This window comes from Anthonomus grandis, chromosome 15, assembly GCF_022605725.1.
Source record: "Anthonomus grandis grandis chromosome 15, icAntGran1.3, whole genome shotgun sequence".
In the NCBI taxonomy this organism is placed as follows: domain Eukaryota; kingdom Metazoa; phylum Arthropoda; class Insecta; order Coleoptera; family Curculionidae; genus Anthonomus; species Anthonomus grandis.
Window position 1 is genome coordinate 19561479 of NC_065560.1, and position 18053 is coordinate 19579531.

General features: G+C 34.8%; 1 protein-coding gene across 1 annotated transcript in view; it reads right to left on the bottom strand.

Annotated features, from left to right (window-relative positions):
- Nucleotides 1–18053, bottom strand: part of LOC126745138 (protein timeless homolog) — an 817207-nt gene that overhangs the window by 654160 nt on the left and 144994 nt on the right. The window contains exon 6 of the mRNA XM_050452863.1: nt 1796–2022. Within this exon, the coding sequence (XP_050308820.1) occupies nt 1796–2022 (227 nt within the window). The remainder of the gene's footprint in view (nt 1–1795; nt 2023–18053) is intronic.

An 18053-nucleotide genomic window follows, 5' to 3' on the forward strand; every position in this document is an offset into this window, starting at 1 on the left:
TAACATTCATGTTTGGGCACAACAGAATCCTCATGCAATTCGGCCAAGATCGTTTCAAAATGAATTTTCCGTTAATGTTTGGTTGTGCGTTATTCGTGATAATGTTTGTGGTCCGCATTGCCTACCTCCAAGGCTAAACTCACAACTATTTCTGAGGGGAGTTTTTATATAATAGTCTGCCGGACTACATTGAGGATTTACCCATTAATTTGAGACATGAAAGTTGGATACAACTGGATGGAGCCCCCCCCACATTTTGGAATAGGTGTAAGAAACTGGCTTAATAATAATTACCCTCGAAGGTGGATTGACCGGCTAGGGAGGAATGATATTAATGATCAAAATGGTATTGGACCAATACCCTGGCCACCCAGGTCACCGGATCTTAATCCACTAGATTTTTACGTTTGGGGAAACATAAAGGATAAAGTTTACGCTAATCCCGAATTTAACAGAGAGGAATTAATCTTAAGAATTCAGGAAGCATGTAATGACATGCAAAATCAACATTTTGTGGTACTGGCTGCAATAAACTCCTTAATAACTCGGTGTAGAAAATGTATTGAGATCGGTGGGCTGCATTTTGAACAACTTCTTTAATTATTAATTGTTTTTATTTTGTTATTGTTTTTAAACGAATTAAATGTGTTATCTTCTTATGTGTTTTTATAAATCAGCATTTTTACTTGCAAACGGTATGTCGTACGACAACAAGTAAAGAGATGTTTTTTATTTTAAATTAAACAAGGATTTCATAAAAAAAAGAAATTTAAAAAAAACAGTGGCGCATCATTTTTTTCATCATTCATCACTGGTAAATAAAATTAATAATTTTTGCACAAAAAGATGCGTCTTGATTAACTGTCTAAACGTGCCAAATTTCATTAAAATATCTAAAGTGGTTTAAGAAAAATAAAAAAAATTGATTTTTTTAATTAAAATTTTGACACCCTGTAATTTTTTAACGAATCATTTTTCGAATATTATTTATAATAGCAAACTTATTATTTTTTCGTTCTCCGTCGGCCATTTAATTTTCCGCCATCGAAACCGAACCACCCTGTATATTTGTTATTCGACTTGCTTACTATTTTGACTTGTGACATGATTCCTTAATAACAGGCGTATTTCTAGAAAATCGGGATGTTGTAACGGTCCATGAAAAACCCCTATAAAAGTACTGTCCGGGTTTTCCATGGACGATTTTCTAAGGTCTTCCAGAAAATGAACCGAGATGCTCTATTTTTAATCTGGATCAAGATAGTCCTAGAAAACAGTTTGTCTCATAGTCCTAGAATTTAGTTTGTTAATGTGCTCGAAACATCCATTCTCAGCAGCAGCATTGATTAATGATAATTTGCAAATTAAGTGGAACGCTGTTTATGTTTAATATTTTGATTAAAGTATTTTTATTTGAATTATTCTATTTATCTTAATTGTAATTAGCCATATTTTTGCTTAATAAATATACATAATTTTTATTATATTTAGCTTACCCTCCGAAATCTTGTTTTTTACCATAGCTATACCCATCGCAATATATTTGAAACACTCCTTCAGCAACTATAAAACTTTTTTATTTAAACATTTTACTTTCTATTTCTATTAATTTCTAATTCCATAGTTTTGTTTAAATTTTAGCTTGTTAACCAATCATAGACAAATCTTTCTCAAATACAAATATTTCCATTAAAAAAAGAAATCTGGAATCTGAAACTCGTTTTGAAAACCAACCGACCCTATGTTTATTCGATTTCTCTCGGCAAACACTGTAAAAATATCGGAAAGCACTTACCTAACCAGCTTCACCTCGAATTTGTAGCACCTGTTGAACTCCATGAAAAATCGAATAGCCCACAAGTAATACGATTCGTCGTTGGCCTGCGATTTCGCCCTAACCAAATTGTCTTTTACGTGATACATCAAAGTGTTGTAGGCTCCATTTAGAAATTCGACACAGAATTCCTTTAGGAACAGACGAATGCTGAAAGCCGATCTGCGCTCGGTTGACGTAGCTTTTACCTGTAAAACAACTTACGTTATTTTTGCTTGCAAAATGCATTATGTACGGCACGACTAAAAGGCTAAATTTGGAGACCATTAAATCGCAATACCTAATGTCATATAAATGAATAGGATAACAATTATTTAGAGGCTAAATCAGAGTCAGACAAATGCTTTGTTTTGCAAATATAGCGCGTTTAAATTTTTTATTTTTAGTTTTTTCTAAATCATTTTTGAAATTATGCTGATGTTTGATCAAAACTGGCATCTGAAGGTTTATTAAAAGTTAGAAAGGCTTTCACTTGTAGGGAGGGCTACCTACACGGTATTGTACACGTTTAATGCATCATGTTTATGCTAGCTTGAATTAAATCTTTAAGCAAAAAAATCATTCGCACATAAAACGATATCATAAACATATTGGCTGCAAGCCTCCGCGCCGCGTGCTTTCTAATTTTCTTTGCGTAGTACGCGTGTTTATGATTAGTATAATAATAATAAGGAAGTAAAGGTGGTTTCTGCAACTTGGCGGCAGGCTCGTCTCGAAACAAGCCGCATCTAGGCTGCGCAGGTCCCTGTCAGCGACGGTACCATGCTGAATGCATGCGAATACCGGGTGACGCTATAAATCTTATAACTACGGTTCCCGGATTGAGTTGGCGTTGTCCATCTTGCCGCCACTTTCCACTGGATGATATTAAAAATACCATCAGAGAGTCCAGGCAGACTGATATCTCCTCATTCAAACAATCCATCTTGCAGATTGTCGAAGATAAACTTACCATTCTTCAATCCACCGAAACTCAACCAAAAGTCACGTGCGCCGACGCGCTAAGCAACCAAAAGAGGAAGCTTATCATAAAACCCAAAAATGCTGAACAACATAACAGTCATACGAAGTCGGATATTTTAAATCGCATCAAGCCATCCGATGAAAATATTACCTTCAGTCATGTTAAGCACATTTCGAATGGTGGTCTTCTTGTTACGATTGAAGCGAATAGTGCAGACAAAATGAAAACTTTGGCCAATCAGAAACTCGCCGAAGAATATGAGATTCGTGAAATTAAAGCGACTATGCCATTAGTACGATTGGTTGGTCTATCTGAAGATTACTCTAAGGAAGTTCTTGAAAATCATTTAAAATCTCAAAATAAGTTTATTTTTAATAATACATCTAGGATGAGCGTTCTTAAAATATGGCCTACTAGAAAAAATGCAATTATCTTTCAAGCTATTTTGCAGTTGGATAATGTTACATATAAGCGGTTGATAGATCTTAAAAAAATCGTTGTAGGTCTCGACAATTGCATTATTTATGATTCAACATCAATAACACGCTGTTTTAAATGTAACAGTTTTGGTCATTCTGTGAAATTTTGCAGGGGTGATACAGTTTGTCCACTTTGCGCAGGGGCACATGAACTTAAAGCTTGTTCTGTCGCAGCGATCGATAGTAATTACAAATGTAATAATTGCGTTTCCTTAAAAAATAAATATAAATTAAATATTGCAGTTAATCATGCAGTGTGGAATTATTCTACCTGCTACGCATTCAAACAAGCCAATGCGAAATATAAATCGGATGTGTTTGGGGGCACCCTGTAGCAATTACCGAGGACGGACATCGCGGCCTCCTCCTCTCGCGACACTCGTGAGCGTCATCGGCTGCAGTCGGTTGAGGAATCACAGAGCGAATGTACCAGTACCACCGACCTTCGTATATTCTATCAGAATGCCAGGGGACCAAAAACTAAGTTGTTTTTTAACGCGGTTGTATCGACGGACTTCGATGTTATTGCGATATCGGAGTCTTGGCTGAATGATGGCATTTTTTCGTCAGAACTATTTCCAAATGAATATTCGGTATACCGCTGTGATCGTAACTATGCAGAGATGAGAGAGAAGAGGGGTGGCGGTGTTATTTTAGCCGTGAAGCAAAAATTTTCGGTCATTAACTTAAATTTAAAGCTACCTCAAAATCTTATTAATATGGTCGAGATTGTAGAAACTAAGTTGATTCTTGGGTTTTCTGTCTTGTTTATTATTTTATTATATATACCGCCCGGACTCAACTCCCAGGTATATGAAGATATTTTTGAATATTTATCTACTTTAACCTATTTATATAATCAAAGAGTACTTCTTTTGGGTGACTAATATCCCCGAGTTTACTTCTTATTCAGTTAATTCTGCCTCATCCAGTAGACTAAGTCAGTTTATTCACCTCTTAAAATTTTTCGACTGGCATCAAATTAATTCTATTAGGAATTCTCAAGGTAGGATATTGGATCTTGTCATCTCGTCTGATTCTGAGCTTTGCACAGTGGAGGGTTGCTCTGATTCTTTGGTGGAGGAGGAAGCAGTTCATCCATCTTTACTCATAAGAATTAATGACGTCAAGAGCAAAAAATGTAATACTTGTAAAGTAGAAAATATTTTCTATAATTTTAAGAGAGCTGATCTTAGAGTTTTATATGATAGCTTCCTCGGAATTGATTGGATTGATTTGGGAGTCGCTGGGGATGTCAATAATGCCCTGGAGCTCTTTTATCAAAAAATTTATTCCTGTCTTAATGAGCTTGTTCCAAAAACTGTAAAACGAACACGAACCTATCCGCCATGGTTTACCGCAGAGATAATGAAATCCCTAAAAGAAAAACATAACAAGTGAAAAAAATAAACGTTTTGGTCATCTTCAAGATTTAGCCAGATTTAAAGAATTACGTTCTAAGATTAAAAGAGATGTTGATCTGTCTTATAAGCAATATTGTAGAGGTCTTGAAGATGAGTTAAAATTAAAACCTCATCATTTTTGGAAGTTAATTCAGAACTCAAAAGAAAATAGCTCGTTACCACAATCTATGTTTGATCAGAGAAGAGAGCTGTTAAGTAGCCCTCAGGGTATTGCCAATGCATTTGCCGATTACTTCCAGAGTTCTTACACTACTGGTGAATCGCCGCAAAATAATGTTGATATAACTCAAAAGCCTTATGTACAGTCCATAATTTTGTCTGATTTCACTGAAAATGATGTTTTACTGGCCTTAAAGACTATCAAGCCAAAATCAATAGTTGGCCCTGATAAAATACCAGCTTTTCTCTTATATGATTGTGCTTGTATTTTTGCTAAACTGTTAACAGTTCTCTTTAATCTGGCTCTAAAACAAGAATGTTTCCCGAACCTCTGGAAGTCATCAAAGATAATTCCAGTACACAAAAAAAATGATAAAAATCTCATCGAGAACTATCGGCCAATTACAATAATCAACAATTTTTCTAAATGTTTTGAACGTGTTCTTCATTCGGCTTTATTTCCTTCAATGAGGGGTCTTATAGATCATCGTCAACATGGATTTATGAAAGGTAGATCTACCACCACAAACTTAGTTTGTCTTACAGAACATATATCTGAGTCAATAAATGCCAGGTCACAGGTTGACGTTATTTATACAGACTTCTCGAAGGCTTTTGACCGTCTGGATCATGGTATTCTTCTAAATAATCTTGACCAAAACTACGGTTTTTCTACCAAAACTACGGTTTTTCTTCTCACCTAATACACTTTTTTAGCTCTTATCTTACGGGTCGTCTTCAGCACGTGGAATGTTATGGCCGTAGTTCGGCTCAGATAGTTGCAACGTCTGGAGTTCCACAGGGCTCCATATTGGGGCCGCTCTTCTTCAATACATTTATTAATAGTATATCGGAACAGCTCACTGTAAATAGTTTGTTATATGCGGATGATACAAAATTGTATTATGGCATCAATAGTATCTTAGATTGTATGGAATTGCAAAATAATATTAATCTCCTCAATGCATGGTGCAAAAATAACAATCTTCCTCTTAATGTTGCCAAGTGTAAAGTTGTTTCTTACTCTTTGAAGAAAAACCTGATTATATATGACTATACTATGGACAGTGAGACTGTCCCGAGATCAACGGAGTTCAAGGATTTGGGGGTAACATTCGACAGCACTCTTTCCTTTCAGCCACACATTCAGGACATTGTTAATCGGAGCTACAGAATGCTGGGTTTTGTCATTAGAAACGCACATAGCTTTAATAATATCTTTAGTCTTAAAATTTTGTATTTTTCTTATGTGAGATCAATACTGGAATCTTCTTCTTCTGTGTGGTCACCATTTTACATGAATCATATACATGAACTAGAAAATTCAGCGTAAATTCTTAAAGTTCCTTTCATATAAATGTGACGGAGTGTACCCAGAAATTGGTTTTTCACATCAACGCCTACTAGAAAGGTACTCCTTTAGTAGTCTTGAGGAGAGGCGAAAATCTGCTGATCTGAAATTTTTATTTACTTAACTTCTTAATAATAAAATTGATTCGCCAGACTTATTACGACATGTAAATCTTCATGTGCCCCGCATATCATCTAGAAATTCTGACACATTTTACCTATCTAGACCTAGAACGAATATTTGTAAATATTCTCCAATGCGTAGAGCATGTGGCACTTTTAATTCTGTTCAGGATCAATGTGACATATTCAACTGCAGTTTGTCCGAAATTAAAAGAGTACGCTTTTCCTAGATAGTAGACATAAACAAAATTATTTTTTATTCAAGTATTGTATAATATTGTAGGAAACTATTGCTATTAATAATGTATTCTTTTTTTTTCTCTAGTTTTGGATTGTAATTTGTATAATATTGTATTTTTTCCCCCACTCAATAATTGGAATTTTTTCTGTGGAGTGGTGTAATTAAAATAAAATAAAATAAAAATAAAATATCCTGGTAAAAGTTACTACGAGCCACCGTTTTTGACATATTTGGATTTAATTTTTTTAAATCAATTGATTAGATTTTAACCCTGGAATGCTACACTTATTTCCGACTCTGCATCTGCTACACAGGGATACAACCATACCCCAAATAAAACACGTCGTATTTTAGAAAAACGAAAAATTTATTCACTTATAGAAAAATAATAACTTAAACCGAGTCTCTAAGAACACTTTTAACGCACATCCATAATAAACACACTGAGCATATTTTTTTTTGATGTTGCAAACACACGAACTTTTTGCATACAGCACAGCTTACTCTCGATTTTCGATCCTCTCTTCTGGGACAAAGCACACACCTACCCACTGTTGTTGTAAGCCTAGTAGGTACTTCTTCTGAAGTGGTTATCTTGAGGACCCTACATATAGTTTCACGGAGTTCGCGCCTCAAAGTTGGAGTTTTCAAACGACTCATCATGTGCTTTACAACTTCTTTATTCACTTCACCAGAGCCACGCAAAAGAATCATATCCCAATTAATCCCCTGGAATTATATCCCAGAATATCCAGCAAATTATAGAACAGACATAATGGCCAGCGACGTGTTTTTCTACCAGTAGAATAAGTGTGGCACAACTGGTCTAAAGTATCCACTCCTCCTTTTGTAGAATTATAAAATTGAATAATCTGGTAACTTGGTCGTAAATGGCTCATCACCTTTTTCGTGCATTGTCGAAAGCATAATTACTGCTTTTTTAGCACTCTTGGGTGGACAGTATGATAACAGTGTCAGATGTCCACTGTAGCAAAACATGGCAGAATTTTGATTCCTTTCTTTGAGTTCCAAAAACGACTCAGGAATTTCTTTTTTATTTCTTCTCACAGTACAACAATGGTAATTTTCCTCTCCAAAAGATGTTTCGCGGTCTCAATAGAAGTAAACCAGTTATCCACGGTCAAGTTCCTATTTGTTCCTTGGACAGAACTGGTTAGCTTATTACAGTAATACTGAGCTACAGGAACATCATTTGGTGTGGAACCTTTTCCTATATAAATTTCAGCATCAAGTGCAAAAGCTGTTTTGGCATCACAGGACAACACAATTTTGATTCCGTATTTAATGGGCTTTGAAGAGTTGTACATTTTAAAAGGACATCGCCCTCTAAAACTAACCAATTGTTCATCAATTGTAATATATTCTGAAGGAGTATATAGGTTTTTCATTTTAACGATTGACCTCTCAAATACCTCTCGAAAAGCTGCAAGCTTATCAGTTTCTTTTATTTCAGCTCTGGACGGCTTATCATCAAAGCGAAGACAGTTTATCAAAAACCTGAAACGTGCCTCGAGCATGGTAGCACGGAATATTGGAATTCCTGTGTCTTCAAATAGTGCCTTGGTCAAAACTCCGGCCATTTTCATAACACCGGCATAATAAAATAGCCCGAAAAGTGCTTGGAGTTCAATGTTGTTTGTATCCTTAGTCCAAGAGAGTCTCTTACCTACTGGCGTAATAACAGGTGCATCAGTATCTTGGTTATCGTTCTTATTTGAATATTTCAATCGTTGAACTTGTATCTCGTTATTAGTATATTGGGAAATTTTCTCGAGATTTTCTTGAGTGAAACATAATTTCCAAGCTTCAGTTCTCGATGTTATATGTTTTGCTTCGTTTTTGTTTCCAGGTAAATGCAAAACCAGATTTCGTTTTGGTGTACGATGAAATACCTGACCACATAAACCCATTTTTACCCCTTAATTTGGTAGGCACTGGTAAAATTCCACCATATCTCTGTTGATCGCCTGTATTTCTACCAATGGTATATTGTCATCTTCCGAATCTGTATCAGATGGAAAGGTATCCTCAGTCTGTTCTGGTGCAATAAAAGAATTACGATTGATTTGATTGCCGCGTATTTTATCCTCTTCTGGCTCCTCTCTAAAATCAGGTATACCGGCATCTTCCTCCTCGCTGTCATCCGAAAAACTGTCTGAATCAGATTCATAGAAAATGTGATGAATTTATCCAGACATCTTCAGGCTTTGTTAGGTCGAAGAACATTTTCTGCCCAGCCATTATTCGCGCAGCCTAACAAAGAAAATCAATAATAACTTAAAAATCAAAGAAAATAATAATCACAGAGTATATTTAACCTAAACTGCTACACTGGGGTACGCGCTAACCCCAAATATCACAAATGTCGAAAAGAAAAAACCGTGTGCCAATGTCAATTGTCGCACGCGAACTGACTTGCCGCGTCTTGAAACTAATAAGACGTCGGCGTTCGTTCCCGCGCTCACTTCCATTTAACTTGAGATATGATTAATGATGGGGTATAGATGTATCCCAAGTAGCATTCCAGGGTTAAATGGCAAAATTATTTTTTTCATGTTGTTGGCTAAAAATTTCTCTAAGATTGTTGTAATAGAATATTACATTTTCAAATTATACAGGAGATTCCTGATTACGTAATTTTTTAGTTTTAGAATAACATAAACGCGGATCGGTCAACAAAAAACCAATACATCAGGGAAGCACCGACCACGATGACTGACTGTCACTCCACTCGCTGATTTTCGACGCGGCCGCTGACAGTTTCACACCGCTAATAGAGATGGGTTATAAGAACAGGGAGACGTAGCGATAAAGTGTCTTTTCCCAACACACATTCTTATTCCATTCACCGCCGTTTTGGGAGAGTATTTACTAAAAACAATTTAAATTTATTTTTTGGATTCATTTCGGCTGTTAACTGGAATGCAATTCAGGCTGCTCCACAACCATTTTACTTTTTACTTTTTTTTACGATACATTGCGTGATAAAATAAATATATGCTTTCCCTTGATTAGACTTAAACCCAAGAGATAAAAACCATGGATCACCGCGGGACTTAAAACATCTGCCCAAAATTTGCGATTCTTGACAAGACTTCGCAAATCGATTGACAATCAAGTCATCAGGCCTTATTTTCAAAGTGATCAACTGAAAATTTATAGGGGTCTGATAAAAGTTAGAATGAAACTGCATTACGATGAGCGCTTAGGCTCGGCCAGTAACAGACAGAAGGAAATTTGGTCAATTATTAACGAATGCAGAACGAATTATTACGAAGTCTTCTCATCGGCGATCGATTCAACCAGACTTGGGGCCTGTTGGTTTTAACGAATATTTTTCTAATATGGCTGAGAATCGAACTGCTGTCAACCAATCATTATTCTTCCACCCTGTAGGTCCCACCCAGGTGTTTGAAACAATTCACTGTTTGAAGAATCATAGGTCTTCGGGTTCCGATGGTATCTCGTCACTTCTGCTGTGATGTCTGCCTGCGAGCGCTTTGTATGCTTAGTTTAGGTAATCAACCAGTCATGGCTTCAGGACGAATTTCCATCCTTTTTAAAAGAGATTTTGGTTATCCCTCTTCATAAGGGTGGTAGCTTGGACCAACCCTTCCACTTCCGTCCCATATCAATTTTGTCTACCCTCTCCAAGGTTCTTGAGCGGCTTTCAAAAACAAGAATTATCTCTTTTTTGACCAAATACAATGTGCTATCCCGTAATCAGTATGAATTTTAGTCATCTAAGGCTATGCAGGATACGATTTTCAGATTCTTGTAGGGTGTGTACCTATCTATGAATTTCAAAGAGGCTGCAGCAGCTCTGTTCTGTGATCCGTCCAAAGCTTTCGATTATGTGGATCATGGAATACTGCTGTTAAAGTTTGATTTTTATGGATTTAGAGAGGTAGCTTTGAAATGGTTGAAATCATACCTATTTGGTCGTACCCAGATTTTCTTCAGGGATCGCACACCTTAAGTGTCGTGTACCTTAAGGGTCAGGATTAGGTCCTATTTTATTACTATTATATATTAATGACCTAAGCTCTCTACCACTGCATGGAGTAGTGGGTCAGTTTGCCGATGATACTAAAATTAGGTTATAGTCCATAAAAAACGGTCCAATGATATGTGCCCGATAATTCCCACGAATACATTTGTTTTTTGAGGATATTGTGTCTGAGTATGAACAGAGCGATGTTCATTTACTTGGTTCCAATACCGGCACTTCTGAACATTTGGTTCATGGTTGAGGGTAAATGTACATTCATCGGTAAAACAAATATTTCTTCAAAAATCCCTATCATTATTTCTCTTTCCATCATTACAAAACAAAGTGCCATTCTTCGCTCTTCATCTCCTTCCTGCAGCTCTTGATGTTTTTCGAATTTATACGAATAATATTTGTGTTTTTTTAAAGTGCGCAATACCGTTGTAAGATGTTTATTTACCTCTTGCCCAAGAACCCTCGTATAAACCATCTTGTTTTCCTCTACACTCAGTAGAATATTAAGATCTCTGTTTTCTCTTTCTTCGGCTCTATTTTCGATATCCTGAGTTAAACATTTACAATTATTTATTACGGTACCTTTGGACTCGAACTTATTGACAATACGTTTAATAGTTGAAATGGATGGAATGGGCTTGGTGGGGAAATAAACTGAAAACATTTCAGATACTGCTCTAAAACTGTTTCCTGCATAATGCCACTTAATTATTGCTATTTTTTCGTCGATTGAATAATTCATACTTGTTTTCAAATATCGACTGTCACTTTATTTACGTGAGTTATTTCAGAAATTCGATGACCGCTAGTTTAGGCGTTTGGGACCATGGGCCTGCGAGATCACCTGATCTTACACCACTTGATTTTTACTTTTGGGGTAATTTGAAGCAAATGGTATACAAGACACCGGTAAACAGTAAACAGGAACTTCGTCAACGAGTTATCAATTGCATTGGTCAACTAGATCCTTCTGAAATACAACCAGCGACAACACATGCTGTACAACGCAGGATTTTGAATTGCTTAGAAGTCAATGATAATCATTTTGAAAATTTATTGTAAATTACTTATAATCTTGTATCATTTTTAAGTTGTGAACCAAATTGTATAAAGTTATTTTGTATTCGCACAAATTTTCTTTTATCTATTTTTTGTAAATTCGGGTACATTTCATTGAACTTTCTGCATGTTGCTACAATTTTGTCACATTTTCCATGAATAATAAATAGATTCATCAAAACTTCATTTGAATAACTATTTCTTTCCATTTTAATGAATTTTTAGGTCACTATTTTAAAAAAACACCCAAGCGTATTCACTATTAATCAACTAAATGTCACTGTCAAACATCAATAGAATAGCATTGTTTCATCATGACCTTTCATGTCCAACTAAAGCAAATATGTCAAAATATTCCGATTTTTACAGAAAATTGCTTTTATTTCCGAAACCGAACTACTTCGATATAGGAACATAATACCTCTTTAGATAGGGATTTTAATTTCCTTTTAGAATATGTTATAATATACAGGGTGTTCCATTTAAAAAAATGCACTTTTTACCATTTTTGTATCTAGCGGTAAAATCACTAATTTTGAGCAACCCTGTATAACGTAGAACAAATTTTCATAGTGAAAAATAATGTATAATACTTCCATAAATTACGTTTATAATTTTAAGGTTCTGCGCGTTCCAGTGCCGTAGTAATACAAATTTATTTGGAGCTATGTTTTGGTCAAAAAATAAAGAAAATAATTAATTTCTCGAAAACCACTAAAGATAGGTATAGGAACACCTTATACAGAACCAATCATAAAGTGATAGCGGATCGGAAAATAAAAAAATATACAGGGTATTCCATTTAAAATACCAAAGTTGCTACTACTTTTTGGTATAAGCGGCAACGCTGCATCGCTAAAAATATTTTTAATCGTTAGATCATCAGCTAAAACCCATGTTGCCAAATTTTCAAAAAAAAATTATTTTCCGTTCTCCGTAAACGTCTAAGGTACCATCAACCATCAATCACCCTGTATACTTATGTATAATCAAAATGAATTCTGTATTCTGTTTTAAGTGTAACCAAAACCTACTTCTTTTGAAAATTCTAGAATTTTTAATAGAATAGAGGAAGCTTTTAGGACAAGTTTGTAAACTTAGTAAATTAAGTATATTTTGATTTGTACATATACATGTGTGTGCTTTAGGCTATTTCAAGCGGTTTTATATACATTTTCTATACTACTAATCTAATATCACTTCAAGAAAATCAATAAAATCTCTGCTATTGATTAGTGTCCAAAGTCATCCAGTTTACCAACAATTGCGTATATTCCACTATCTTCGTAAGAGTAAATTATCTGTTTGCTTACTATATTACAGAAGCGCATGGACATATTGAAACCAATCTGACTACGCAATTAAATAACGCTCTGCCTAACATTAATGAAATTCAAGTTAAAAGGCCCTGCACTAACAATGAACCCAATACTGGTAGTGGTTTAACTATCAACATAATGAGATGTTTGAAAGGCAAAAACGAGTGCTATGCTTTTTAATATGAATTTTATACTGCAGAGATGCCTCCAAAAGCATACATATCTGATCTTCTGACCTGGGTTATCGGTAAACAAATTTTAGTTTGCTCTATCCTTAAAATCGCTACAGGGACAAGATTTAAGATTTTTAAAATCTTAATATGTCCATAACATATTAAGATTTAAAAAAAATATATTTTTTTATCATCCAATCTTTAGCTCAACATGAGTCTAATATCTATTTTTTTTTGTTTTCTGTCATATCTTTAATTAAATATTCTGAAAAATAATATTATACAATTGTTAAAAATGTTCCATTTCGTCAAAAATGTTTATATTTTATGAATAAAAGTAAGTATAGAATTTCTTTATGGAGAATATTTACAAATTCTATATGCCATAAAGCAAAATTAATAGTTTTTAATTTTTGGACTCAACGTTTTCTAAAGCAGGTGTATACCCCATTAAAAACCAAAAAATAATAGACCTTCTCAAAATTTACAATTAAACAAAAATGTATGATGATTCTAAAAAACAATTGCTGCAAAAACATCTCCTTGAATACTAAACAAAAACTTAAATCATATATTTAAGGAAATATGAAAACGCACACCATATCCATTTAAATTATGCATTACGTAATTGTTTTATAATTTTCCTTAAAATAATTTTTTTGACAGCATTCCAACTTATACCTAACGGAGTTAATAAATTCAATGTTTTTATTTAAATTGCATTTATTTAACAATACAGAAAATTGTAATCCTGGCTTACTATCATAGAATATAAGAGCGATTATTATTTTATATACGAGCTAGAATTTATAAATAACAATAAGTAAATTTTTTTTTATGCCATACGGCAGTTATTGACTTCCTTGTAACTTTAAACCAAATTATTATCAAAATTGAGAGTTTTTTAAATATTTTTAGAAGTTTTATATTTTATACTATATTTTATTCTATACAATTATTGACTTTCGTCTTCAACGAAACCAAACTGATATCAAAATTGATAGTTTTGAATTTTTGACAATAATGTTTTTTTTAAACATTAGAAACTTAAAAATATTGAAGCATTTTTAAAACCGTAAGTTATCCGAAATATTGCAAGGTAAATTTGACTACAAAGACGTTATCTGCATTGAAGCTTTTTTTGAATGTACGCCTTCCAAACTTATTGTAAGCTTAAATAAATGTTTTTGACATAAGAAAAGAGACAACATATCGGTTTATGTAAAATTTTTATTATTGTAATGAATTCATAATTAGTTACTTTTTTTATTGGGCATTTAAGTAAATAGCAATTTCGAAAATACTTTCTTAATATTTGACTGTACGAAATAGTAATGTACCCGACAGAATAAGTAACTACTATCAATTTAAGTGATCCATTTACATAAATTTTGTAGAATTCTAACTTATGTAAGCTTACGTAATCACTATTATCAAGTCTTGGCTCCAGCCAGATATCCAAGATTCGGAGTTGTTTCTGGATTCTTACGACAGACCGAAAGCTGGATCTTCTAAGGATATTAAGTGGCAGCGGAGTTCTATTGGGCCTGTAAAGCAAATTGTTCTCTCAGCGCCTAGATTCATCAAACTCACTTGCAAAACACCACACACTAAGTTGGTATTAGGCTGCAAGAGGAACCACTCTCCGACGGTGGTCATTTTCCAGAAAATCTTCAAACCATCTGCTTAGGCTAATTTATGACAATTAGTAATATTTAAAAGGTCATCGATAAAGAAAAAAAAGAGTAGTGGTCCCAGGTTAGAATCTTGAGGTACCCCTGAAGTTAGTTAGAGTCAAGCTACAGACCTGTTGGCATCTATGAAAAACAACAAAGATTACTAATACACTCGGTAAAGTGGAAATTTGTTCATTTATAGATTCCGTACTTACAGACATAGCGAGAGGCCGACCGGCAGAGGGCGACCTGGAAGAATAGAGTTAGACATGCAATATTTTTTCGTAAGAAATTTCTAAGGTAAAGTGTTGAAAATTTGCAGGATAACCAAAGATAGTGTAAATAAGTAAAGAAAAAATTGGCAGAAGGCTGAAGGAAGATAAACAGTCGGCAGCAGGCGCTAATGCTGCCAAAATGTTTGCGACAATTATGTGACTGAGTAAACTTCTGGCAATTTTTACATTTAGTCTGTAACTCAAAATAACATTAGTTGCAAAACGGCAGAAGGCTATTTGGAAGAATTAGGAAGATATTGGAAATGGTATGTGCGTCGGTGGCCTATTCGAATAAATATTTTATCTCACATATATTTGTATTTCATCAAGTACCCTTCTCGCAATTAGACCGCATACTACTTATTAATTGCCAGAAGTCAAGCCGAATTTACAAGTGTCAAGTAGCTAAAGCAAGTTACTAAATCAAGTAGCTAAAATTTAGTCCTTTTGTTTTTGTAAGCGTTTACATGATTTGTTGTTTAGCGTTGATAAAACATGGCCGGAAAAGTTACGCGTGCAACAGTGCGGAATTGTATTTTAAAAGTATGTGACGAGTCATCCGAAATAGTTGCAGAAGAAATGAACAAAACTAAAAAGAAACGTTGCTGGGTGAGAAAATGGCTGAGTCGAAGAGAAATATATGGTGCTTCATCTACTTTATTAAGAGAATTAGCAGCTGAAGACGTGCCAGAATATACAAATTGGCTGAGGATGTCTAAAGAACATTTTGATATATTGTTGGCTCAAATTGCTCCTCAAATTCTGAAACATTCTGAATTGTGAAACGAAAAAGAACACTGTAATGAGATCAGCTATTCCAACTAGAATAAAATTGGAAATCACATTGTCTTATTTAGCCACAGGAAATAGTGATAGAACTTTGCAGAGGTTATTTCGTGTGTCCACACCTGCAATCTCCATATTTATACCCGAGGTGTGTGATGCTATTTATGAAAGTCTGAAAGAATATATAAAGGTTTTATTTTTAAATATTTTTATTACGAAAAAGTTGTTGATAAAAAAAACATGTTAGATGTTGGAAAAAGGTTTTGCTATTATCTGTAACCGTACAATATCATCGGCAACTGATTCTGCACGAATTATATTTGTGGATCCATCGCTATGCGAAGAATGCATGTCGGAATATGTAGGGGACTGCAGTGGTGTGTAGATGGAAGATGAGGCGTGAGCACTACTGGTATCTGCATATGTGTCGTACTGGTTATTCTGGGCCTGTAGGTCTTGTAGTTTAAAACTTGTCAGAACAGACTGAATGCGTTCCTGTGCTTGTATGGTGGAAAGATGTGTAGAGGTCATTAATTGTGCAGCAACACTGCGACCAAAAGCTATTTTAGGTGCCGGAGTCCCAAGAAGAATGGAACGTTATTGAGAAGGGATTTCGTTTGAAGTGGAATTTCCCCAAATGTTACGGTGCGATTGATGGGAAACATGTGACGATTCATGCACCGGAAAATTGTGGCGGTGAATTCTTTAATTATAAGGGTACTAACAGCATTATTTTGTTAGCTCGTGTAGATGACAACTATTGTTTTTACTATATAAGTGTTGGATGTCCTGGAAGACAATCCGATGGTGGAGTTTTCCAACAATCGTCTCTATTTGAAGCCCTAGAGAATGGTTTAAAAGTAGCACTTTCGGAAAATCAGAAAATATTCAATTACCGCCTTTCGCGGGCAAGACAAATAGTAGAAAATGCTCTCGGAATTCTGCTTAGCAGATTTCGCATTTTTGAAAAGCCTATGGCATGCTTACCAGAAACTGTTTACAAAATTATTAAGACCTGTTGTGCAATACACAATTATTTGCGGATCACTTCTCATAACACTTACACACCAAGTGGATCGTTAGATGAAGAAGATATAGAAAGCGGTCAGGTTAGACTAGGTTCGTGGAGAAATGAAACTAATACGCCCTTGCCGTCTATAAGAACCTTAGGGGGTAATCATTCTTCAAGATGTGCAAGAGAACTACGAGATCAAGTCTGCCAGTACTTTATGGGCGAAGGTGCGGTGCCATGGCAGCAACGGATAATATTTTGACTGTACTTTAATATAAATAATATAATATGGGAATTATTGTTCGGTATACGTGTTTTCCTTATGATAAGAGAGTTTTAAGAAATGATTTTTTATTATTTTTTACAGGGTTTTATATAAACAAATTGATACTTACGGGTTACGGGACGGGAAAACACGTATATCGGATTAATTACTTATAATATGAACACTACTACAATACACTTACATTGAAATTATCCTGCGTAGGCCTCTACGCTACGTAAGAATGTGTCCATTTCCTTAAACCATTTTACACTGGGGACATAAATATCCTCCGATCCTGCGCCTGACTTCATAGAGTCCCTTATTTTCTTTTTTTCTTGAGAATAAGTTGACCTCAACGCCCGTATTTTGTTCTTGATTTCAGGCACTCCGAATCCTTGTATCCCATGATCTCCTCAATTTCCTTATACGCCGAGTCCCGAGCTTGTTTATTTTTGTAAATGGTAGCCCTTGTATCCTATAAGCATCGCCTTTCTCGATACTCTTCTACAAATTTTATTGTTGTTTCTTCACTCCAACGAGACATTTTTAAAACACGCCACAAATAAAAGAAAAATTAACGTCGCAGTCTGTACTTATGAACTCGACTAAAAAACCTGTCTACACTTGTTTAGTCGGCGGTTTAGTTTCTAGAAAGCAAAGGTGGGGGAGACAACTTGCTCAAGTAAATAGAAATTGTTTCTATTTACTTGACTAAACATCTTACTAAATTAGATACTTGCGCAAGTACTAAATCAAGTTGTTTACACCATACAAGTAACTAAATTTAGTAACTTGATTTCGTAACTTGCTTTAGCTACTTGACACGTGTAAATTCGGCTTTAATTACGAAACCATTAATGGTAAGTATAATGATTTTGAATTCATAT